At 38.5% G+C, this 26,427-nt stretch overlaps 1 protein-coding gene across 13 annotated transcripts in view; it reads right to left on the minus strand.

Annotated features, from left to right (window-relative positions):
• Nucleotides 1–26,427, minus strand: part of PIGN (phosphatidylinositol glycan anchor biosynthesis class N) — a 115,195-nt gene that overhangs the window by 75,877 nt on the left and 12,891 nt on the right. For all 13 annotated transcript variants that reach the window (XM_042839851.1, XM_042839856.1, XM_042839852.1 and 10 more), the window contains exons 3-9: nucleotides 23,689–23,810; nucleotides 22,638–22,736; nucleotides 17,590–17,696; nucleotides 11,776–11,900; nucleotides 10,116–10,246; nucleotides 5,954–6,070; nucleotides 1,090–1,130 (exon numbers count right to left, since the gene is read on the minus strand). In XM_042839851.1, the coding sequence (XP_042695785.1) occupies nucleotides 1,090–1,130; nucleotides 5,954–6,070; nucleotides 10,116–10,246; nucleotides 11,776–11,900; nucleotides 17,590–17,696; nucleotides 22,638–22,736; nucleotides 23,689–23,810 (742 nt within the window). The remainder of the gene's footprint in view (nucleotides 1–1,089; nucleotides 1,131–5,953; nucleotides 6,071–10,115; nucleotides 10,247–11,775; nucleotides 11,901–17,589; nucleotides 17,697–22,637; nucleotides 22,737–23,688; nucleotides 23,811–26,427) is intronic.

Here is a 26,427-nt window from a genome sequence, read left to right on the forward strand (position 1 = left end):
TATTTTCCTGTAATATAAAACTAGGCATAAAAATTCCTCCACTACAAATCTGAAGAAACTGCGCTGAAATCCAAGGCAGTACTGCACAAACTGTTATTTTTAGAGGACAAAACATATGCACTGCAATATAAAAGCAGAAATCTAGCTTGCTGTTATTACCTATAGTTCCACATATACTATGGAATGCTGGAGGAAGCTGTCTTTGAGGACTCCATTACATGGAACAAAGTGATGCTTGAGACTCTTCATATTAAAACCCAGTCTTAAAATGACATCCCTGTAATTCCTGACAACCTTGAGATGAAAATCCAGCTCTACCTTCATGCAAGGATTTTGTTGAAAGCAGCTGATCGAAGACTTTCCCACCCTTAACTTTCCAGCACAAGTATCTTTCCCTTGTTATATCACATTTGGAGTCTTTTGTTCATATATTGGGGTTTACAGAATGGGATGAAGTAAGAAGCAAGCCACCAGTGCACAGATGTACACCACAGCTAGGACTTTACAAAGCTTGGCTGATCTAGTAACAAAAAGTTGTCAAACACCCAAGTGGCTGGGCCAGAACTATAGACTTGGTCGGAAAAACAACAACAATAAAACAATTCCACCATATAGCAAGAATTAGTTTTAATTCAGTAGTGATAGCAAGTTCTGGAAAGAGTAATCACAGAATCACAGAAACAACAATGTTGGAAAAGACCTACAAGATTATCCAGTCCAACCATCCACCTATCACCAATAGTTCTCACTAAACCAATAAAAATACAGATTTCAAAATAGCTCTGAAAAACATCAGTAAACAAACAACATCACATTAAGTGTAACAAAAAACACACAGCAGCTGTTCACTAACTTCAGAAACTATGCTGTTCAAGTCACTTTCAGGTAAGCGGTACTGAGCTTCCAAGGAATACCTGACACACTGTATGCATTATAAATGTTCAGAGGGCAGCTCCTGAGATTTAAGTAACATTTTCCAGGGAAACACTAAGTGAGTGTGGTGATTCATTCAAGTTCCCTCAATTAGTTTAAATCGCACAAAATTCAAGCTGAACGTTTATGAGTTCTTAAATTAGGTACGTGTGATACCTGATTGACATCCATTCTCTTCAGATTCTCCAGCTTCCATTCTGCAAAGAGATAACAGAGCACATGAACAGCACGTCTAAGTAGATTTGAAAAGGATCATTCAGCTGACATTTAATATGTTGTCGCCACTTTCTGAAAATTGTTGTTACTAAAGAAAAATATAATTTGGCTTTAGGACGCTCACTCAAGAGAGGTTACAGATGGAACACAACAGGCGGAAACAATAAAATGTATTTATTTTGCTTCACATTTTCTTTTACCCACCAGAATAAATTGCTGCTAGCAATTGTGACCCAGATCAGTAGAGGGAAGTCCAAGCTTTTTACTTTTTCCAGTACAGCAGAGAAAATAACGAGTAATTTCCTGTGCCAACTAAAAGATCAAAACTCAGTTTCTGGAGAAGAACTGCTTAAATCTCTTCAATAAGGCTTTTTATTGCTTTTGTTTTGTTTGTTTTAAGGAAAGGGTTAACTCTAGGTCCGCCAAATACTGGTACAGACTAGTACAAGTACACTTCATGTTCCCCACATGCAATACTGGCTAAAACTGAGCTGAAGGAAAAGTTCAACTACTTGGCAATCAAAACAACTACAGCACAGACAAAGCCAAGTGTACAAACCCCTGAAGCTGTGGTGCATCATGCAAAAAGCTGGTTCAAAACAGCACTTTCCTGCTCACCATTAATTTCTAAGGAAATGAAGTAGTTATTTTTCTTTGGGAGTGGAGACCTATTTCAAAACAGAGTTTAGGAGGGTTCTTTCTTCATGTCTTTTCCCAGTGATTAAATTAGGTGACCCAATACCTACAGAAACAATAGGAGCAAATAAACCAAACCAACAAACTAACAAGTAACAACAAACTAACAGCCTCTGGGTTGACGTGAGTGAAAGTTTAAGTGTAGGAGAAAAAGATTTCCTTGAAAGCACTGGTAAACCATACTGCAAAGTTCTGGCACAGCCTCATTATTTTCCAAACAGCAGCATGCATTCAAATCCTAGACTGCAATCTTTCTCTGACTTTCAATACGCTCTCTCTTTCAATACACTCTGAATATATCAGACCCAAACCTAAGCTGAAAATTAACCAGGATGGAAAAAATCTCTGATTTGAGTATTGCATGTACTGAAGTTTCAGTAATTAACTTGTAGCAGGGCAAGCTGCAGGGATTTGATTACAAGTTCATTGTTATTTATGTACTACGAACATCCTGAACAGTAGCAATGCATTTTAACAACAGTAAGAAATAGTTAAAATGAGTTCCCATGGCAACAGAGGGGAAGTATTATGAGTATTAATCATGAATTCTGTGTTAAACTCCACCAAAATGAGCACGGTGGTTTTCTTGTGCTTTCCAGAACAGGAAGCCAGGTTACAGTCATTTCTAGAGATAGATTCTCAGCTATATTTTTATTATACAAAAGCAATGCTTGTTTTCCTTGAATAACATTTTCCAATCAAAACAGTGGTAAAATTATCTATATAAATAGATGGGCAAGAATGTTCAGGGCAAGAAGGAAATGCAGCTTTGCTGGAGAAGCTTCTGTTAAATCTAACAGCTCTGCTTTCCTTATTCAGATATTTTCAACATGGAACAGATTTAAGACATGCCCTGGACCAGGAGCTATAACACATTAGATCCAACTGCTCCCAAGCAAACAGACACTCCTCCAGACTGACCAAACTGGGCTGTACTCCTGAAAATGAGACAGGGTGGATCTGTACATTTATTTTTATTTTTGTAGTTATTTTAAGCTTGCTGTCCAGGTTTCTTGTACGGTGTTTAGCAGTTTTCTATCTGAGAAGATGCTTTTCTTATCTTGCCACACTACTACTGCAACTCACTGAGCTCACTGTTAGATGCAAACAATCCAAAGGAACTGCAGGGAAATGCCAGTGCAAGAAGAAAGGCTAAGCATGAGGCTACAGGAACCAAAGGACAATTCATACAAAGCCTCACACAAGCAGAAATAGCAAAGGAATACACTGAGCTACTTCAGGTGAAGCAAATAAGGCTGAGCTTCATCTGAAACATGTAAGACTGTAGATAAAAGCTGCCACCACCACATTTAAAGGCTGCTGAAATGGCATTTCAAGGCCACCCGGCAGGGTCTGTGCTGAGGAGCTCTATCTTCTCTCTGCCTTGAAGGGTCAAGCCAACAGCCAAATGGGTAATGCTGTGCATTGCCCACAGGATGCAGCTCTGCCATCACGAATTTTTCCAAAACAATTGCATGGACAGCCTTGAGGGAAGGCAAAGCACAGGTGAAGGGACTGATAAGGAGACTGCTGTCATTCTGGAGCAGACACTGCGTCCCTCAGGCACCCAAGAAATACACTGATCATTGCATGACAAATTGGATGGACTGAGTCCTGACTGTCAGCACTGCCTCTGGGGGTACGTACCCTTGATGGCAATGATGAGAAAGAGACGATTCACTGAGCTGCCTAGAGCCTGCTTGCACTGAGCAGAGCATAAGTCTGGCAGCATTGAAAATACAAGTTCACGGAGGCAGCACAGTAACTCAGCACTTAGGAAGGATTTTGTCAGTAGAGGCAAGAACTGGAACGCACAATCTGAAATATAAATCTGTCACTTGCATAGAACTGCAATGAAGCAATCTTGAAATTGCAGTCTTCACCTGCACGTGGTTTCAGCTTTTTTTTTTTTTTTTTTAATGAGCAGAAGAGGCAGGCTCACAAAGCTTTTCTTGAGACTTCTTTTACTCATTTTTTTTTTTTCCTTACACGCCTGGGCTTTATGAAAAGATATAGGTTTGAAACTTAATGAATTAACTGAACTGAGTACCAAATTCCAGTTCAACAATTTTTTTCTTTACATTTGAGCTGCATAGCCTACTGGAAGCTGTAATGTAATGACCTAATGTCATATCACAGAGATAGTACTTTTTGTTCAAAGGGAGATTAAAACTCTCAGTTTATTCACACAAATTCAGAACTCAAATAGAGACTGTTCCTGGCAATTAAGAACTTGTAACCAGTGTCTAAACCAAATTAGCACCACACTCTTCAGCTGCAAAGATGCAAAGCAAGTCTAGAACAAAGGGCAGCATCAGATGCCTGCCTTGAATAAGAACAAAACAAAGAAAAAAAACCAAAACAACACAACACCAAAAACACCAGCAAAATATGAAGCAGGCACAGCAGGGTGCAGACATATTCCTTGCTTTAAAGAAAATAAACATTTCCTAACAGATGACAGCCAAGTCTCTTTTCCTATTGTGCACCTAGATATCAGTTCAATACTCATATTTTTGGAGTGCTCTCACACCATTTTTATCTTTACTTCAAGTCAGACACTCATGTTTACACTAAAGTTAAGAATAAAAACCGACAGTCATAAACATCTGCTATTATGTATAAACAGAGCAACTGAGCATCCTTGGAAGTCTTGAAGATCAACTGCTGCAGGCTCCAGAGTCTGCCAACGTTATTCTATTCTACTGTTTTTCAGTTTTATCAGAGATGCTGTAATTTTTTTAATGGAGATGAATGAGCACAATGTAATTATTGCCAAATGCCCTTGTTCAAGGGCAATGGTTTTAAATTATTTTTTATGCATTTTTGCTTCTCCAATGTATGAAGGCTACTCCAAAAGTAATGCCTCCCATTTTTATTACATTGGCCCACACGTCAGAGGCAGATGTTAGTGATATGGGAGCAGAGATTGAACCGGCCAACCAATACTCCATTGCATTGTATTGCTGTGTGAGAGATGGCAGCAGAGGGGCAGTCTGACAGAATAGCATCTGACACGGAAATGGTGATGAAGCAAAGGTGTGTCATCACAGTCCTCCAGGCAGAAAAAATGGCACCCACTGACATTCATCAACATGACTGAGCACAGTGAGGTGATGGGTGGTGCATTCCAGCAGTGGCAACAGCAACATGAAAGACGAGCCATGTTCTGAACAGCCATGTAGATTTTCACAAGCACAGCATGCAGGTCTTCTGGGCAAAATGCATAGCTAATGGTGTTAATTATGCTGAAGAACAGTTTTGTAGCTGAGAATTTACTCTATCAGATGGTGTTTTTATCCTCTTTATACCTGTTATAATTTCCATGGAAATAAATAGAGGCATTACTTTTGGAGTAATCTACATACCTTGACAAAAAATCCAGCAAAACAGGAAGTCATTAGCTCATTGATCCCAAGCAGCAACCTGAGAGAATCAAGGCTTCTTAAGATAGAGGAGTGAAACACGTGAAAGAGGAAGAGCTAGTGCTGTTTATCACATCTCGCACTAGAATCCCAAGAAGATTCCAATAAGACAATACTTATTATATATACGAAATATTAAATTTTATTTTTTAAAAATGTTTTAAATACAAATGTTTACTCTTCTTCAAGTACGTACGGGAAAAATAGAAGAGTCACAGTTTGTCATTGAGAAAGACTGTTTACATTTTTGCAACAGCCACAAGGATGAATGCAAGATAGGACTCCCCTGGCAAGTTCCCAGGGTCCTACTGTGGAGCTAGAAGAGGTTCTTACACCGTGTCAACTTATCATGTTTCTATACAAATAGCTTTTAACCTCTGGGTGTCTTCATAAAAATTAAATCTCCTCTGGAATTAAATTTCAGGAGTGTAAATAGTCTCCTGTACCCAAAGAGAAAGTCTTCAGTTCCATGGCTCACTGGAAATTACTCTGTTATCATCTACCCAGCTTTACTGTCTCTTCCACGTACACGCATTGTCAACTTTTTTTTTCTCCACACTTTCTTGCAAGAAGCATGTCACACTTAGAGTAATGGAACAGATGCTAGAGAAGCTTAACAGATTTAACTGTTGAACATCATCCATTCCACCAAAATCTCAGACTAAGTTTTATATTTTACATACCTTTCAAAAAATTGTCTTCAAAGAGCTGGGATGTAACTTCCTGTGGATAATTCACTCCAGCACCCCAGGCAATCAGTGGTGTTAAAGTCTCTGAGGGATGACCAGCTCCATGGGATCCTAAGATGCACAGAAACAAAACCAGTGTAAAATTTAAAATGCACAGAGTAAAAAATAAAAATTATATATATTTACACATTTACACATAAAGTTTCTGTTATAATATACTAGGATTCTCTTACAGAGGACCTATTCCAGCTTCACAGCTTTTTTTTCCCTGCCACTAACAATAAAGGCAGAATTCAAGCTCCACGTTGGGAAAGTGGTATCACTTAGGTCAAACCTATAAGGGTATAATGTTGAACGCAGAATAAAAAGAAAGAAGAAACCATTAATATAGAAACGAAAGCCCTAGCAGTCAAAAGGCTACAGGCACAGAGGAGTCACTTGTTCAAAACACACTGTGTTTGTCTATCCCTAAGCATTCCATGGAAATCAATGGTGGGTGATTTGAGCAATTAGGTAAGTCCCTAGAAATCACATAGGACCAATTTATTTGCTACCCAAGTAATCATTAGACTTCCTTTTCAAAAACAGAAGATACAAAGCAACTGCCATTCTTTCTCAGTGATGCAAATTCATTTGTTAAGGTTTTAAAGCTTGGTTGCAGACTAAGAACTGATGAATCACTGATGAAAATATCCCAGATTCCCTTCACACTAACATACCAGTTGCCAAAAGAAGAAAAAAACCTTTAGAACTATGACATCTCAATACCAGCTGCGTTGAGGCAAAAGCCATAGAAGCTTGAAAGCAGCTTGGTCATTGAAGCCAGTGGGTGAGGTGCCACAGTAGGACTTAATCCAGTTTCGAAGGCAGTCAGGTTGTTATACAAACTACACTGGTCTAAAGACTCTAAAACAATGCATATTTTATTTTTGTGTACATGCGTGCAGACACATCCTGTTTGTATATATATTTCAACCATTGCACAGGATACAGAACAATGCATTGGTTCAAGGGCAACTTTATTAAGAAATAATTAGGTATAAACTCATAAATAACAGAAGCTGCCTGTACAACAACAACTACTATGACAGAACTAAAAAGCCAGTTCTATGCTTAAGAAAATAAGATTTCTGAAAATAAGGTCTGAAAATAAGATTTCAGACACACTGAAATCCTTTGTAAGGTGTTCTCTGGGCTTAAAAGCAGCAAATATTTCTTTTCACAGAGTTTGGGAAAAGAACAGATGGGGACCACACTTTCCCTGTCCTCCAGGCATCACTTATTTCCTTCTATTGTAGAAGGAAAGCACAATTTTTGGTGAGTTTTCATTTTAGCTGAGCCACCAACTCTATCAGCATTTTATTGAGATCGTTCCTCCATTAACTCTGTAAAACAGATGCAGCTGAGAGAGGCAGCTGTATCCATTCTCATCAATTTAAAGGTTTCAGCCTAATCCAAATTATACAATAGGGAAAGAAACAATGTTCAGCTGGGTCTGTTCCCCAGACACATCTTTTTTCAGGAGAAAGGGAAGAAGATGGTGATGCTGGTTTAGTTTTCTATTCTCTGGTCCAGCATACATCACAGCACTATTTGTCTAAGTAGGGCAGCAGGACCAAGTAGCTGTAAGCGTGAGGCTCCCTGTGTTGATGGTGAGGAAGCCCCTCTGATCTCAGCTTAAAGGTGAATCTTGAAGTCAGACTGGGAAAGCAAGTGATTTTTATTGACCTTTGCTAACAACCACAATTTCGTTACTCTTGTCAAATTTAGAACATGTTCTCTTCCCTAAGAAATCTTCCCAATCCTCTTAGTCATCTAAATCTGTGCCCATCCCACTCTGCAAATGGTCTGTAATGGACTACAACAACTGCTGATACTACAAACTTAAACAAGAAGCCGCTGAAATAGCCTTCAGAAGACCAGCTATGGACCTAAGCATTAGTTTTGCTGTTGTGTTCACTGAAGTCAACTTTAAAGTCACTGATGCTTCTGGCAGAAAAGCAAGCTTTCACTTCAGACAGAAATGCATGACAAAACTATGACAGATCAGTAGTTCTTAAAGCCTGAAGACTTACTTCTGTCACCTTTTATTCCCCCTTCAAAGGTTGCAGTACATAATGAAAACACCTAGAATACTTTTTACCTTTTTTTTTCCTTTTCTTAAATACATGCCTACCTACTCATGTACTGACAGAAAATTAACCCAGGCCGATGCAGATGAAAGGTCTCTGAATACAATAATATGGCATCATTCTCTATTTACACATGTACCTGCTGAAAAGCACATAGGGCACCCAGGAAGCTGATGGTGAATCGGCAGCACAATCTGGTAGCAAGGAAGGCTAGCAGCACCCTGGCCTTTGTTAATAAGAATAAAGAGAGGAGATCCAGGAAAGGGACTATCTTACTCTGGTCATATTAGATATGTGAAACAGCCCGTAGGCATTGCAGCCAGTTTGAGACTTTCAGAACAGAGCAGACATCTGGAAGAAAACCAACCGGAATAGGCACAGTGGTCCTATCCCAGGCCCTAGACTGGTCAGAGGAGCATTTGGCTTGTGAAGAGAGGCTGAGGTGTTGGGACTTGTTCAGCTGGGACAAGAGATGGCTTTGGGGAGGAAGGGGAACCGAAGAGCAACCTGCCTGTACCCCAGTGTCAGTGGGTTGGCAAGAAGATGGAGTCAGGATCTTGCTGTGCAACATGGAGAGGAGAAGAAATAAAAAGCATGTGCTGAAACAGAGGGTCAGGCTGCATGTGACAGAAGTTTTTCCCCCTCTATCAGGGCAGGGAAGAAATGGAGAAGGTTTACCAAAGGGGTTGTATAGGCTCAATCCCTCGAGGTTTTCAAGGCCCTAACAGATAGAAGCCAAGCAGCCCTGCCTGATCCCAAAGCTGGCCCTCCTTTGAGGAGGTAATTGGACCTCCTGAGGTCCTCTTGATCGTATATCATTTTACATATATATATATACACACACACATACACACAGAGAAGCATTTGCACAAGTACACATGTATATTAATTAAAAAAACACTACTTGAAAAAAACTGCATGAGAATTTACATATTACTGCAAGTGACGGCCACCTCAATAGTAAAAAATAATCAAAACAAATATTTTGCAGATAATAATTAGGCTGACTGAATAAATATGAATAGTTTTGTCATCTCTGATAACAGAAAAAGACAGTGTGTCGTCCGTTTGAAAAGTTTAGGATTTCACACACAATAAGATGTTGAATTTTACCGCAGACTTATTTTAGTTGGTAGCACACAAGGGCAGGAATGTTCTTAAAATTCTTGGAGAAAAAAATAAGGAAAAAGATTTGTTTAAAGGAGTTCACCACAGGAAGTTCTCCTCTGCCCTATATATAGTTACAATAGAATGGCCTCAAGTCATTCAGCAGTTGTAACTGCGCCCTCGGAAGCTAACAGCCTGGCTGAGCCGCCTGTACTTGCAGCTGCTCCTCCTGCTCTCCAGCACCAGCCTCTTCTAAAGGAATCCCCTTAACAGCCCCTCCTTTGTGGTGTGCCTAAAAGCATAAATGGGAGAAAAGACAACACGAGAGAAGTCTGTCACCAGTTCCTAGATTCACCACCTTTCCCAGGCACTTCAGGGCACAAAGTGGTAACCATTTCTTTTCCACTTAGGCTTGAACAAGACCTTGCGATGTTGCAATGAATACTGTGTGTACAACAGGCTTCAAGATACAAATATACGTATACAGAGCCACCAATAAATGACATATAGAAGATAAAAACCTTGAATAATAATGAAAGTCTCTAATTTAAAAATTTTTGGAATTTATAACACTCCTCACAAACCTCAGTCAAAATATGAGGCTCTGTGGCCTACTGTTTGGTCTCCATTCTTCACGCAATCCTAGCCTCCAAGGAGTTCTGTCACTTGATATCAACAATAAGCAGAAGGAAATGTCTGTGTGTGTTCACACATGCCCACCTGTGCTCCCCCATTTCATACCAATACATGTTTGCACGTATGGTGTGTCTATGCTTGTTCAAGTGCATGGACTGTTCATTCATATTCACATGCTGCACGATAACACGTTCTGGCACTTTTGGGTTCCTGGAGTGTTCACATGTAACCCAGCTAGACACCACAAACTCAGCAGACTATCAAAATTTAAAAATGCTCACCCCAATCTGTCATTCCATGGTCAGAAGTTAAGATATATGCAGTTTTTCCATCATTTCCATAGAAGCTTTCGAGCATTGAAACAACTTCTTTTACCCCCTCATCAACTTTTCTAATATTCTCCTTGTATGCCCTGAAGAAAAAAAAAAAAGAAAAGAAAAAAAAAAAAAGTTATTAGATTCCAGGTGACTTCTGCATTTGGTACAGAGTAAGTTTTACAAATTACGTTCAGTCCCTTGCATTTATACAACCTCACTCCTCGCAAAACCTCAAGCTAACAAAAGGCATCCTAGATGTAAAATCTTTCCTGTTCTGAGTCTAATGTGAAATACCACTTGCTGCTGTTTGAAAGTCCTGGAACTACGGTCTCAATGGATTTTTATCTTTATTACATACCTGACCTGTTCTTGACATTAGACAATTTATTACCCAGAGCAATTAAGCAAATTTATGAGGGAGTGTAGTGACAAGATAAGGAGCAACAGTTTGAAACTGAAAGAAGCATAGGTTTAGATTAGACATAAAGAAGTGATTCTTTCACAATGAGGGTGGTGAGCCACTGGCAGAGACTGCCCCTCTGTGGATGCCCCATCCCTGAAAGTATTCAAGGCCAGTTTGGACAGGGCTTTGAGCAATCTGATCCGGTGGGAGGTGGCCCTGCCAATGTTAGAGGTGCTGGAACAGGATGATCTATACAGATCCCTCTGAACTCAGACCATTCTGTGATTCTAAATTAAGGGCTAAGCAAACAATAAGAAATTCTGGAAAAATCAAACACCATAAATTGCAAGTTTAGTTACTAGCTTAAAGCAACTTTTGAAGATTTCATAATGCAAGAACTGGCCTGAGGTTATTCATAGACTATCACAGATCCCCGAGTTTGAGACAGGGTAAACCAAGAAACTCATTTTCTCCTTTTAGAGACAGTGACAAGGATTAACTTCTGGCCAGCTAGTTTTCTATTTATTGCTGCTGCTAAAGTCAATTTGAAAACTTTATCTTTTAACATCACAACAAAAAAGAGCATGAAGTATGCAGCAAGTATGAACTTAGGAATGATGTGTAGGAAATCAGAACAAGGATTTCAGAAGTGTGAAAGGATCGAGAGAAAATAAAAGCACAAAATCCTACATTCAAAGCTTGTGAGGAAGTAAAAGCAGAAGTTCTCAAATACCTCACTTCAAGGTGAATCAATGATAAGCACTGTTAAAAATGTAAAATTTTAATTCAAATGCCTCACAAAAACTAAACCATGACTGACAAATTCTGGTGTCAGTTTTTCTGAACTTACTGTTTTCTATAAACCTTTCTGTAAATCTTAGTCTTTCAGCTATGTGAATCCCACTGTTTAAATTTTACACGTGAAAATGCAACTATTCTCTACATCAAGGATTAAATGTGAATTAGAGAACCTGCTAAAAAAATCAGATTTGAGAATTATAACCTGACATGAGATATACGGCAAAATAATTGGTCACTTCTGCAGAGAAGATCTTAAAACAACAACTGGCCCAAAAGTGATCATGTTACCACATGTGGCCTACAAAAGAGACCCTCAAGGCTGCAAGTCTTTTTTGATAAAAAGCAAGGTTAAGGAAAAAAAAAGAGTGACTGTATGCACCCAACACTAATAAGAATGATAAGCTTAACCTCCCCACTTACTTTGAGTACGGCCGATGAGCATGTCCATTCGTATCTATGCCGAGCAAATGCAAGAACAGGACCACTTTTTCTTCATTTAGTGCAGAGAACAATGTTTGATTACTTCTGGAAGAATTAAAGAAGCTCTGTATGGAATAAGCCAATAAGATATCAATCTGAGTACAGTGGAAAAAGATGGCAGGCAGCTTATTAAAACTAAAACTCAGCTGGTTTTGTGTCATAATACTGGTAGTTGTGAAAGAAAGATTGCTTCCTGGTTTACCTATTGGAGGACAGCCACCATCGATATAATCAGTTCAAAGTTTCAACTTAGCAAAGATGGGAAACACCTTTGAGGTGTTTTGTTTTGTTCTTCTAGTCTCATTAGGTAGAAATACCAGACAACTGTGCAGTATCCTTTCCTTGCCTCTTACATAAACACGACTATGCACCATTCCTTACAGCTTTATATACCTACTCACTTCAAGCTGGAAGCAAAGTTCTCAATAGTGTTTCTTTGGAAGCAGGTTCTGCAGAACTAAAATACTAAGCTGCAACCCGTTTGCAGAAATCAAATTGAAACAAAACAAGACACGCTTTGGAAATACAAGAACTACAGAAGATGCATCTGCCTTGCACATGTCCTACTTAAGCATCCCTGAGGCAGATGCCGGGGGGTTGGGATCTTCTCCCGAGATTGAATGAGTCTTGACATGGCTATTCAGTGTTAGACCAGCCACATTACAGCAATGCAAAATGCAGGCAGACAGCTATTTCAACATGATCTCCCTAGTCACTGAAATGCCCAAGGAAACAAAGTTGGGTAAGGTTTAGTTCAAAGTAACAGTAACACAGAGAAAACTGTTTTGAATTTCACACGGGAGCCTAGGGAAAATGTGGGCAGAATGAACCATTTCTGCCACCAAAGGAAAAAGCAACTTACCGTATACCTGCATGACCATGGTGGTACTGCTAAAAACTAAAGCTCACACCTTGTGTAAACTAAAATCATCATAGCGAGCAGAAAACCAAACTGGCAGCAAGTCCCATAGCAAGGTGTGTCAGGATACCACGATATTACTCAATTCCACCCTTTATCCCTGAACATACAGAAGTCTCAGATTCCTATTTGCATGCTGCCAACTTCAGCGTTTCTCAGAAAAAAAAAGCTTACATTAAGATTTTTTGATGTTGCTGTTTTAAATGCTGAGATGTTTTAAATAAAACACGAGAAAAAAAATATCTGATCACATTGGCTTAAAAACGGTGTAATTATTTTTATGGATGTCTCCACTTCCCTCATGGATCTGTCTTCCTGCACATACTTGATCGCAAACTAAAGAAGTCTCCAAGTGCACACCAATAATTTACAGGAGACAGCATAATTCTGCTTTGTTATTTTTAATTAAATAATGTATCGGGGCAGATACAGGAAATACCTGAAATTACATCTTGAAATACGAATAAGTATTAGAATATCAACCCAAGCAAGCAAAAGAAACTTTCATGAGGAAAACAAGGCCAAAGGTTTGTCTCTCTCACTGGAGAGCTTCCCATATTACTCCAAAAATAGCCCGCTCTCCAGCATCAGCCACCTCCTAACACAGAGCAGCAGCAACCAAAACAGTTTGCCTGACCTCAAGCTAATTAAGAATAAGACAAGACGAGGAATGAAAACGTAACTTGAGATGCGGGATCTTTTCTCAGAGCAAAGAGCAAACTTTTTCCCATGGAAGCTTTTTAAAATTGCATACGGAAAAAAAAGTAAATAGGAAGTTTACTGCAGAGTTATCCTAGGCTGCTAAAGGCCACAAGTTGATAAGCAGGACACTGAACAGCTGGGGCAAAAACAATCTTGCACTAGCTGTTGCCAAACTGTGTGCCCAACATGTGTGCCCTCATTGCCTGCTAGAACGCTTCCTTTTGTTTTGGTACTCCTTCACAAAACTCAAAACCTTTGGCAACGAGTTCCCAAGCTAACATTATATGTTAATCACATATTTCTGTCCCTCTGATTTTTTTTTTTACTTAACTTTTATTTGCTCTGTTCAGTGATATTACCTTCAAGTGACTTCAGCATGTTTTGGGAATGGGAATAAACTACAAAGCTAAAAAAAATAAATTGTTTAAGGAGATCTCTGAGCCATTTATAGCCACCTACTAGGAAGCTGAAGAGAAAATGGAGCCAGACTCTTCGAAGGGTTTGATGATAGACAAGAAGGGAACAGGCAATTTGAAACAAAATACAGAAAGTTCAAATAAGATAAGGAAACTTATTTTTTAATTGGTTTTGAAACCAGAGTGTAGTCAAATCTTGGAACAAGTACTCAAATGTGATTAGGAAGGCCTGAGAATCCTACTCTAACTGGACCTCCTTCATGCAGGAAGCTACTGCTAGAACTCTCTTTCAACTTCATTTCTCCTGTGACTTTTATGCTTTTGAAAAGCTTTACAAGAAGTGGATATCCCCATTTCCCAAATCCAACCAACTTTCTACTTTTATGGCTGCAACTGATATGCAATTTAGTGAGACTAGTACTAAATTTCTAATTAAAACATTCACAATAAACTGAAAAGTTGCTTGTAATGCAAGTACTAACTAAAATATTACAAGAAAAATTTGGTTATAACATCCATAATATTAGTATCAGATGAAATCTTAGTATCATATCCATTCCTGGATAGGAGAAAATAAAAAGAAGCTTACTACGTAGAAGGTCTAGTAAATCCCAATTTACTGATGCCTGAACAAGAGACAGACTCAACTGATATCTACCAAGTTGCTGGGGACACCTTGTTCCCTCAGATTGAGCCCTCCTTGGAAGAACAATCTGTTCATAGAGCTGATAAACTGTCGCTGACAGCATGGATGCACAAAAAGAAAGACTGAAACCTTCCCTTTGCACAGAGCTTCCTCACTCATAAATCCAGGACATCTTAATTAAGTTGAATGACCAAAGTTGTGCCCTCTGATCTGTGCTCATGCGAGAGCTGGAATGGTTATGGCCATTTTGAGACACCGACCAAATGTTCAAAGGCAGAATGAAAATACATACGCTGATTTTGTATCAATTGAGCATGCTTATGCAAGAGCACTACAGAAATAAATAATTCAACCACTGTACTGCTATTGAGAGCAAAGCTATTTGTACTCAAATCCACACCAGGTCACGGCACTGTCTGCAGGACCTCAAAGTTCAGCATGATCCAGTTCTGACTCTAACTCCCAGCTTATATGTCCTCAACATATAAGGCACAGTCTGAAGACGTGATCCGGTCTGCTTCCAGAACAAAGGGCCCAGAGCAGTACAACAGTCATCAGGAAATAAGAAAAAAAGAAAAAAGAAAAAAAAAAGATTGCTATCTGTATCTCCATTTAAACCAGAAGACAACTCAATATTTTAAAAGTGTTTTCTACATTGTGGTGTTGATAAATTGTGGTCAGAGACTCATCCATCTCACCTGGAATATCTTAATCATTTTGTCCTAAGTGTAAGAGTTGGATCCTGAAAATTCTTTTATCCAATATTTTTAAAAAACAGAACTGAATAAAAAAGAACTAAAAAGAATTTCATTTTTTTCTTTCACTGTTCACCTAGTCTTACAGTATTTGCTCCCTAATTCCTTTTCAGCATAAAGTCAAAGTATGATCCACATAAAGGTTATTAACTGACCCAACTAGCTGATGGATCACATCCTGCCAAATTCCACTTAGCCACTTCATTATTTTAAAGATTTCATAGGAAAAAAAAGAAAAAAAAAGAAAAAAAAAATACCACTAACAGCCCCACACCTACATGGCTCTGGCCCACCCATAAGCTACTAAACCACACATTAAAATTTCACAAAGTTTTGATCCAGCTGCAGATTAAAAATGCACAACGTTTTAGTCTATGCTCAGTTTTCTCAGACCCTAACAAACAGACATTACAGCAACTACAGAGAATTATACATTTTTTCCTGCATTCTTGATTTAAGCAATCTTCTTAAAATCCATAGACGTAAAGACTAGAGTTTACACGTCTCCTGACCAAGTGAGTTACTGCTACTTTGCACTTCTGACGAGAACATGCAATTGCAGGAAGCCAGAGTTAGCAGCCCACACCATTCTCCATTTTATCTCCATCTTTTTGAGGGGCAGAGGAAGCCACAGAAGGTCCTCATGACGCCTGGGACATGCTGACTACATAACAAAAAGGGAGTACACCTTTTCATTCTACTTCCTAGAGCACAAGACAGAAATGCAGGGACCTGAAACATAATTCAAAATCAAATGATGTGCCATTAAGTATTGAGATAAAATTAAAGTGAGGAAAAAAATGTTGTAGAAAAAGCAGACATCAGATTTCAGCGAATTGTCATTGCTAAGTATATATTCTCATCAGTGTAGCTGAGACAGCTGCTGGAGTTACAACAGGAGTGACATCTGTTTCAAGTAGCCTCAAGTTTCACACTTCTGAAATAATCACTGATGTGTAACTGAGGAGATGATTAATAGAATGAGCACTTCACAATAGTCAGTCAAGTCCTGTCCATTCATGGCACGACATTTAGTTAGGCAAAGTAAGTCTTGAAAATAATGATAGGTGCTGGTTCTAAGGAAAGTCATCAGTAATGGCATTATTGTTTGAAATGCCATTAGGTGCTTTGAAGCACCATCCACATAAAGCTGCGTAACTCCAAACGACAGCAGGTTGTAACTTTAAGACAACTGTTTGAGAATAACTGACTTTTATTATTCATAAACATTATACAACCTGAGACAAGTGCAAGTTTAGAAAGGATGGTGTTAGAAAAATAAAAAAAACAACCACAGAAAACAAAACACATCATGTTTCTGCTTGCAAACTCAGGAAATCACTTGCATTGAAAACTACTGAACTATAATGGACTTTTTCACCTCACACCATAGCTTAAGGCAGACGTAGCCTTCATTTCTCAGTGCAGACAGATACTGATTTGATTTATATATTGTTTCAGTTTTGGTTTCATTTACACTAGTTAGCTCATGTATACAGCCTTGTGGAATAAGTTCATTAAAACACATTTAGTGTTACTGTGAGAATCACAAAGCTAAAAGTGCAGCCTTAACTACTCCATTTATATAACTATTGATACACAAATAACCACTACCAGTACTTCTCAATCCGGGACTGGTGAAGTAGCACAGCGTAACATAAATACAGGAATTCACAGATACTGCAACACAGTAACACAGACACAGATGTGCACTGGATGTTAACGCAAACAATGACAGTATCACAAATGTCTGTCAAGCTGAGCAGAGCACCACCTGAATGAGTTATCCTGCTTCAGGGCCTAATTTGCCTTTTCCATAAAATTAACTGTGCCTCCTTTGGTAGCCACAGCATACATGAGCCTCAAATGATCAGAACTCAACTACATGCATCAGGAAAGCAACACGATGGTCATAATGGATAGACAGAATCTTGACATAACTTCAGTCAATAATATTGTCCATTTGATTTCTAATAAGACTTGTTTATCCTATGCCGTAATACCAATTATGAAATTAACTAAAACACAAGATTTTAAATGGCTTGTAGTACTCTAAAAGATGGGTTTCAAATAACATGCAAATTTATGTTTAAAAATATTCTTGGCTTTTCTTAAGGCAGTGCTTATAGTCAGTTTAATTTGCGTTGAATGACATATCATAATCTGTTACTGCTCATGGTAAGTCAGGCTTTTTTTTTTTTAAATAGATACTGCTTCAAAAAATTTCCAATTTCTAGATCTAGGGTAAAATTGACATTATTTATGATAGTCATCCAGTTTATACATAGGCGAAGTATAAAAAGATTCTTTGCTCACCTTAACATGATCAAATACCCAGGTATCAAGTTTAGCTGCATCTTGTGCTCCAAAGTCTTCACTTTCAGCTGTGTAACAAAATGTATAAACATGATCTCCAGTAGCACCTGCAAAAACAATACAGATTAGAGTATTAGGAAACAACAGAAAGAAAAGTTTTCTTCCTTTTATCAGTCAAAAATACAGGAACAGTGATGCATAGGAGCACAAATCCATCAAGAATGACAATCCTTTGAGAGAGAATTCAAAGGGTCTCTCTTTAAATTACTCCTATATTTATATTTTTAAGCCTGGATATCATTTTAACTCATTAGCTTATCAGCATCACTGAGGGGGGTGAGGAACAATGTTATCTAGTATACTCAGGTGAGAAAAAGCATGGAAAAGCAAATAGAAATTGAATAAATTCCAGTTAAAGTAAGTAAAACGAATTAGTTTTGAAACAAGGAATTTCACTAAGAAACTTCTCACAGGAAAAAATACATCCAGAGCCACATTTCAATACACATTCTGTGCTTTTTTTCTTCCCTGTTTCTTGTTTAAGAAGTTGTACTTAGTATTTGGTTGTTAAACTGAATGCCTGGGCCTTTTGCAGAGGAGATGATAATACATTATGCACAGAGCAGGCAATAGGAGGAATGCAACTTTACTGTCTATTAATTCTTGAAGACAATAGTATTGAGAACAAAGCAGACAACTTCAACAAACACCTTCAAAAAGAAAGTATTCCAAGTCTGCATCTTTAAAATATGGATTCAAAATCTGAAGGGGAAAAGTACAGGACTGTGTTCCAGCTTCATAGCACAACACGATGCCCACCGACGCGAAAACACAGCATCTGGACAAAATGATTTCCAAAAAGCAAAGTAGAGAAAGAGGTGGAAAAAAGATGATGAAGACCTGGAAGAAAGTTAACTTCTGAAGTTATGGAAAGATCTGAAATTAGGTGCAGTTTAAGGAAATCTTTCTGTCACTGGCTGAGCTGTTACAGCTTGGGAATGCTATTTCTATTTCCACTACATAAACTCCCAAAGGGGAAATGTTCTTCTATCAGTTGAAGGCCAGCAACCTTGTAGCTGATTTTCTGGATGTTACAATTATATAATGCCATTTTGTAAGCTCCCAGGCCTGGAAAGGACTAACACCCCAGTATAAGGGAGCTGTTTAACTAAGATTACATCCAAACCCACACAAGTGATGCAGGTTTTTCAGACTAGAAAGATGAAAGCCAGCACAAATCTTCAGTTCCCCCTGGCTTCCCCTCAGAAGATGTTAGTACTGCTTATAAACTAGAACTCACTGCAGTTCTCAATCTGAAAAAAAAAATAATACTCCAAGGCATTTAAAAATGAATTATGGAGTACAATTTGGTGGATTAAAGGAATTCAAAAGAAGAAATAAGCTCTAGCAATCACTGTGAGAATGACTAATATTAAAGGAGGATAGAGTTCTGTGCTGTTCTTCCACAGCACTACAGGACATCTGAAGACGTGTTTTTGCAAAGCACAGGACCAAAGCCTGCCATTTGCAGAATGGGTAAAGGGACACATCAACTACTTATCCATTTCAATTTCTACCACAGAAAAACAAACAAGCAAAAACAAAAACAAAAACCAAAAAACTACCAACCTTGCATTGCTAAAGAGAAACACAGTGGCAAAATGAGGCCATATGAGGAGAGATTTGGCACGCCTAGCAAGTTTTATAAAACAAGAAATAAGAAAAAACAACCTTCTAGGTAATGTACTTCATAATATATTTCTGTCTTTTAAGAAGTGGTAGGCAACAATATGCCTGATACCACGGGCCAACAGAGAAGGAAGAAAAGATAGGTTAGGGAAATAGATAGCAGCCGAGGACGAAAACATTATTTAGAAGTAGAGAACTCAACTGTTTGTAGGTGCCTAATGGAAGCCACTGGAGCTGCGAGAAACTCCCATACCAGATTATCAGCTGTTCTTACTGCAGAATTCTGCCTGGCATTGCAGCCCTTCATATCAAGATTCAAATATTAGTTAGGAATAAAATTCTCCTCCAGCAATAAAATCATATTCTTTGGAAATCAAAGCTATCATTCCACTAACAAGACAGTTTTTGTGTATGACTAGTCTATCATGAGTCACCAGAATCCACGCTAGCAGGAGACTTCTGTTGGCAAATTTTATATGTACAAAAGAGGCAAAAAAACCCTGAAAAACCATTAAGAGGTGCGAAGACAGTAAGATACTGAGCAAACAACACACAGACAAAGTCAGATGAGCAGTGTGAAAAATCTGGCTTTATTCTAGCCCACTGTTTCTACAGCACACCAAAAAGAGGAAACTGACAGGTCAGTTTCAATCCAAACATAAATACTGAAGCAGCACAAGCTCTCCAGGATAACCCCAATGAAGCCTAGTCCTGAATGCCCTCCTTGTCTATATAGTACCATTCTCAGGGCTGAAAAACCAACAACGCTAGTCCTGCTCCTAGTTCCTGAATTTGTGAATTCAGAGAAAAAGCATATAGTGCATCCCAAGCTTAAAGTTACTCAAGGATCACAAAATCTAATCTGTGGCTCCACACAGCACCACTCAAAATCCAAACCCAATGGCTGAGATCGCTGTCCAAATGCTTCTTGATCTCTGGTACTTGGGGCTGTGCCCGCTGCCCTGTGCAGCCCGTTCCGTGCCCACCACTCTGTGGTGCAGACCCTTTCCCTGACCCCAGCTGCCCTCCCCTGATGCAGCTCCATGCCGTTCCCTCAGGCCCTGTCGCTGTCACACAGAGCAGAGCTCAGCGCTGCCCTCCGCTCCCTGTGAGGAGCTGCAGCCGCCATCGCGCCTCCCCTCAGCTCCTCTGCTCTGTGCTGAGCAATGGAACCTCGGCTGCCCAAAGCAATGACAAAACAGTACAGACCTGGCACGCTGCAGACAAAATCTTCAGATTTGGCAAGTTTAGAAGAAAAACCCAGTTTTAAAGAGCATTTTGGAAACAGACATTGTAAAAGTATGTTATTTGCATGTCCCATCAAACTCAATCTAAAAATATCTTAGGAATAACAAAAAAAAAAGATTAAAATTAAAATACTGAATTAGCATAGTTTGGAAATATTGGAAGCTAACACCTTCTAATACTACTTTGGATTAAATAAGTTGCATGCCCGTTCCAGAGATATTTAGTCATTTTCTCAGAATAGCTCTAATCACACAGCCTTCCACCAATTCTGATGTGGATGTGTTTTGCACTGAGAAATCCACGAGTATTTCATTGACCTTCTCTACAGAGTCTACAACTGTTTGAAATATTTATTCTGTGACAGGAAAAGGACTCAAAGACACATACTGACAGCAAACGGCATTTTTTACTCCACGACAAAACTCAGGTTGTGTCATGTATTCCTTATTCATCATGCAACGAAAACGGTGTAACAGTTAATGGAATTCTGAACGTTTCGAGACGATAACAAAACCAACATAAAAATTCAGAAGATTTACTCACTACCAACATGGAAAGAGGGACCGAATTTAAGCCATGCTTCCCCCATCTTTTTAACTTTTAAAAAAGTGAAATCTACACATTCATAAATAATTGATTCCATTCATTTCTGTGATATAAAAGCCAAAGTTCTCTCTCTTTCTTTTTCAGAAGCTCGTTATAAAGAAACAGTGAATATCTTTAGCTTGACCAAAAATAGGTTGCTTGCAGATAAAGATTATATTGGAGAGAAGGAAGAAGAGGTAAAATACCTTTTTCCACTTAAAATTAAACCATCTTTCTACCATGACAAAGTGATTCACAAACAGCACCTACTTCTCCAACAGAGCCGCACTAAACCTTCTCCAATCAGTGCGGTCATAGGCCTTGGGCAGTTCAGCTTTAGAGAAATCAAAAAAATAATTCCATTGGTGCCACACAGAAGCCATACTGAGCCATAAGGGAACTAGATGGCATTACCCTTGCACATCACCGCAGAAAACATCAAAGCTGTTTCCAGTCCCCTGCTTATCAAAGAAAACCCACAAAAGGACAAGGCTTTGAGAAATTCTAGGATTCCTCAAATATTTTCCCAAGACATCTGTTGAAATACAAATAATCTGTGCAAGGGCAGCATACACTCTTTCCTCGCTCCCCAGCCACCACCACAATATTTCTAAATAAAAGCTGTAAGCTGAGGTCATGGGAAAGCATAAGTTGTAAAAATATTTCCTGGTAGTTTATCATAAAATTTATATGGATCAACCCAGGAACAGCAAAAAGAGGTGTGTGTGGCAAAGGAGATACAGAGAGGATGGAGAGAGACCGAGTTCAAAAAAAGTTCAATAGTTATTATGAGAAATATGACAGATGCTCTTTCTAAACCAATATTAGATTCCACTGCTATCCTCCCAATCTTATTTTTCTAATTTATGTCAACATTTAAACAAAACAGCAGCATATGCCACTAGTTTGTTCTCATTCTTCCGAGAGAAGAATGAAATTAAATCTCGAGACCTTTCAAGCTGTTGAAATATTGCTCAGCACTCTGTATGTCCTGAGACCAGCCCATTGGGCTGACTGGACTTTCAACACACTGCACACTAAAAATATCTCAGGTTTCAGGAATAATACCATGCAGTTCCTACTTGCCTATAGTTCTTCCCTTTATCCATAACTGTTCTGGAATTGAAGCCTACAATAAGCCACTTCTCCAGCACAGACACTAACAAAGTATGGCTCCAATTTTATCATCTGAATCACTGGGGGCTGCATGCAAGACAAGGAAAAAGCCTCAGCTGCAGACCTGGAAGAACTTTAAACCAAAGAAAAACCATGACTTTTTTAACTATGGGTGTTTTTCCTTCAATGTGTATACAGAATTAAGTAAAATCCATTTAAACAATGAGTAAATAAGGATATCTTCTTTAAAAGTTAGCTTTTTCTCCAGCTGGTCTTGAATTCACAAATTAGAGCAGATATACAAAATAAAATGGAAATTCGTAATTCAACTTCTTTAACTTGAGAACTGCAAGCATGTCTATTTTATTATCTGACAACTGTGAAGAGAGCTCATGAAATTTAAACCCTACCTTTTGCAAACATTGGCAAAATATCTGGGCTTCCCCAGCTCCACGTGTATTTGCTTTCATTGAAAACTGAGTCAAATTCCACTGGATTTTCCTTCCATCCTGTTAAAAAAAACATACACGGATTTCAACGTGGATTGCCAAAAGATCTCACTGACAGCTAAGACTAACAGTCCATGCAGTCTTTTAGTTCTAGAGTATTCCTCGTACACAACAAAATCCAGCTATGGTTCTCAGTTTTACTCTTCTTTACTGTTATTTGCACTTGACTCCCATTCATCAAGAAATAAGCTGAAAACCTAAGGCAATCTCATCATGCAAGGATTCAAGCATAAAACACAGCTGGTTTACTATCTACAAAGCAATAATTTTCCTGAATTCTAAATCCCCCTTTATTTGATTGCAGCTTTCAACATTTTATGCAGTAACACACATGTGTATTACATTACCAGCAGCCACATTCTACTCCTTCACAAAAAAACCTTTGAGATTTTCTTTCTGTGATAAAGCAGTTAACAAATTTGAAGATGCTCTTAACAGTAACTCATACCAATCCCACATTCGTGGCAGATGTCAGAAGGAAGAATCTTTTGATTAGAAGTCTGGACAAGATCGCATAATTTCTCCCACTTTCCCTTTTCCAAAAGAGGCAGACAACATTGCAGAAGTTTGTGGGCGAATGCATTGAAGCACCCAAGAAAACAAGTCAGTAATCTGAAGGTTTGTATCACATTATTAACCACCAAGCATGCAGCAACCACTGTCAGATGAGGTTTTTCACTTTTTGCTGCTAACTCCACTTAACAAAAGTTCAGCTAAAGCACTGCAGTTTCTACTCGTTTGCAACATCACATCTCAAATTAAAATTTAAAACAGTAAGATGAATCCAAAAGGTTCTTCTGCTTTCAGTATTAGGGTGCTAAGTTTTACTGTGTTACAAAACATTAATCTATTTATTTTTATAACCATCAACAGTAAAAAAAACATCCAATAAGAAATTTTCCACATCACTAAAATTTGGAGGACAGTGTTCAAACCTTCGGGGCTGGCATACCTTTAGCAACTGCACTGACATCTTCATAAAACCCAGCTATCAGTGCAACATGCCCTGGTCTGGATTCTGTTGGGACTCGGGTGTGAGAGATGCCCCAGCTGCCATTATTCTCCAGAATAGCACTGAAAACAAGGCACAAAGCAGTTAATGCTTGTAACTTCTTGAAGTTAAACAATTTGCAGACAAAAGGAGTAACAGGTAGACGCTAGGCAGGAAATATAGAAAGCCCAGACTAAAAACAGATTTTTGGTTTAGCCTGCTGTGCAGGAATACAAACTGAACACTAACTTGCAAATGTCTCTGTGTTATAATACTCCACAGACAATACTGCTATTGTGTGGACCACCAGCGCTTCAAAGAAACTAGCTGATGATTTACAGCATTCAGAATTAATGTATAGTTTCTTTCTGCTGCTTTCTAATATGGCTGTTCCCCCACTTCAACACCCAGATTGTTGCTGTCTGGCATTGCTTTTCTTTGCTCCTTCCATTTAGCTTGAAAGTACAATCTTCCTTTACTCATTAGATATGCTCAGCTATAATGAGTTCTCATGACCACGTCTGTCTCCTTTATCCACGCTGAATCTTGGAAGCCAGCAACAAAAATCTATAAACCAAATGCAAGTGTAAGGTACAACTCATTTGGGCAACACAAAAAACACAAGCAAACCCTGGGTTTCTGCAGATACAGTGATGTGAAGTAAAGTACATTCTCAACATATATAATAAATACAGAAGTTGTCTAGGAATTTTGTATGCTCAGTAACTACAACCGAAAAAAAAAAACCAACAAAGAAAACAGAAGACAAAGCCCAAGCATGAGAAACAACCTCAAACTATTCTTGTCTGCTGAAGACTTAAACAGCTGGAATGTGCCAGAGAGCACGAAAGTGAGCATTATTATAGGCTGTTTTCTTGTCTCCATCTTCTGGAAGCAGAGAAACATTTACTGCCCACTGTCAGGGCAGGGGGTGAAGGGAAAAGAAATCAAAATGCACCCTGCCATATCATACAGTAAAGTTCAGGAAGAAAAAAAAGAAAAATAATCTTCTGAGCAAATCCAAAGCAATTTGCAGAATCAAAACCACTAGGAAAAGTTGTTTTTGTTCCTTGAGGCATAAGTCACAAAATGTGCTACTGTTATTAAACATGAATACAGACTAACTAGACTCCAAGTTCATGTTTTGCACTTTTAACAGACAGATCCCCTTTGATTTTATACAGCTGTTATTACGAAATTCTACACTAAAGTTCAAACGTATTTCTCATTAATAAGAATCTAACTAAAAGCTAACATTTAAGGCTTCAATATGCACATTGGATTCATAGTTAGTTTTTTTTTTAAACTCATATTGGATCTCACATTCTCAGGCCTACTTTAAAGTTCACAGACTATTTGGAATAGCTCAAATATTACAGTGAAAAATGAAAAAGGTCATACAATGTTCTGATGTTATTCCTAGCTATCATCTCAGCCAGGTTTTAAGACAGGTCATGTTGAAAACGGGTACTATTTTGAAAAAAAGGATTTTAGTATCAGCTGAAGTGGTTTCTAATTTATTCTCAATGGAGATTGATCAAGATGTATCACATTAGCGGAAGACTTAAGACAAAGATAAAAGAATTTTGGCTCTCCTCTCACTTCACTCTCACAACAGGTAGGAAATTGTTTTAATTAGACTTTGATTTCTACTCCCTTGGATTACTTCCCAAATCAATTTTGCTAAAGTCAAAAAGTAATCCTTTATCTTTGCTTCTGAGAGGTTGTATTACCAAACCTGAAGTTAACAATAACACAAGGCAAGCAGACTACAGCCAGAATGTATTTTACCTTCTCAAAATTCATTTAGTCATTTTGAATTATTTCAAAGCCCTTCATTGAGAGGAAATTAAAAAAAAACCAATCATTTCCTTGATAGTACAAACATTAGTTACCCATAGCAGTGATGTATATGATATAGTAATACGTATGAATGACATAGGATTAGAACCTTTTTCTTGTAGTCCTTAGCAGCAGCATCACAGCAGTTCAGAACACACCACCTGCTGTCCCTTGCAGCTACTTGAACGCTGATGGATAACAGATTTTTCAAGAACATTTGCAGAAGAAAAGCCTGGGTACTTAGCATACATCAGCCATCAATCTGCTCTAAACCCAATGAATCTTTATTAACTTTATATACCTAGTAAAAAACATTGCTTTTATTTATAGCAAATTGCTACATGAGTAGATCTTGTTCATTTAAAGGTGATCTTTCCTCCTTAACAGAACACCTGCATGAGAAATTATCTGTTATGCCACAAACTAAAGCAAATAAGAAAATGAACACATGGAACTTAGTAACAAACGTGCAAAAAAATAGACTTTATGTGCCCTGGACTGCCTCACCTTCTACAGCACACAGCATGCAGCAACATTTTCTTTTTCATTATCTCACAAGCTCACACTTGTTTTTAATACACAAGCAAGAGAGCGCAAGAGATCCATAGATGGCATTTCATTGTCTTTTACACTTAACACACGGAGCATGGGGAACAAGCACAAAGAGCTACAAGCATGTGCATGCCTACAAAGGCTGGCATCACTGAGACGTGGTGGGATGGCTCTCACAACTGGAATGTAGGAATACATGGGTATTCTTCCTTCATCAGGAAAAGCAGGCAGGGGAGAAGGGGAGGGAATGCTGCTCTCTACATCAATGACCAGTTGGAATTCATGGAGCTCCACCTGGGGGCGGAT

Source organism: Centrocercus urophasianus, unplaced genomic scaffold (assembly GCF_019232065.1).
Source record: "Centrocercus urophasianus isolate 14NV4802_14NV808 unplaced genomic scaffold, USGS_Curo_1.0 seq_11, whole genome shotgun sequence".
Taxonomy (NCBI): domain Eukaryota; kingdom Metazoa; phylum Chordata; class Aves; order Galliformes; family Phasianidae; genus Centrocercus; species Centrocercus urophasianus.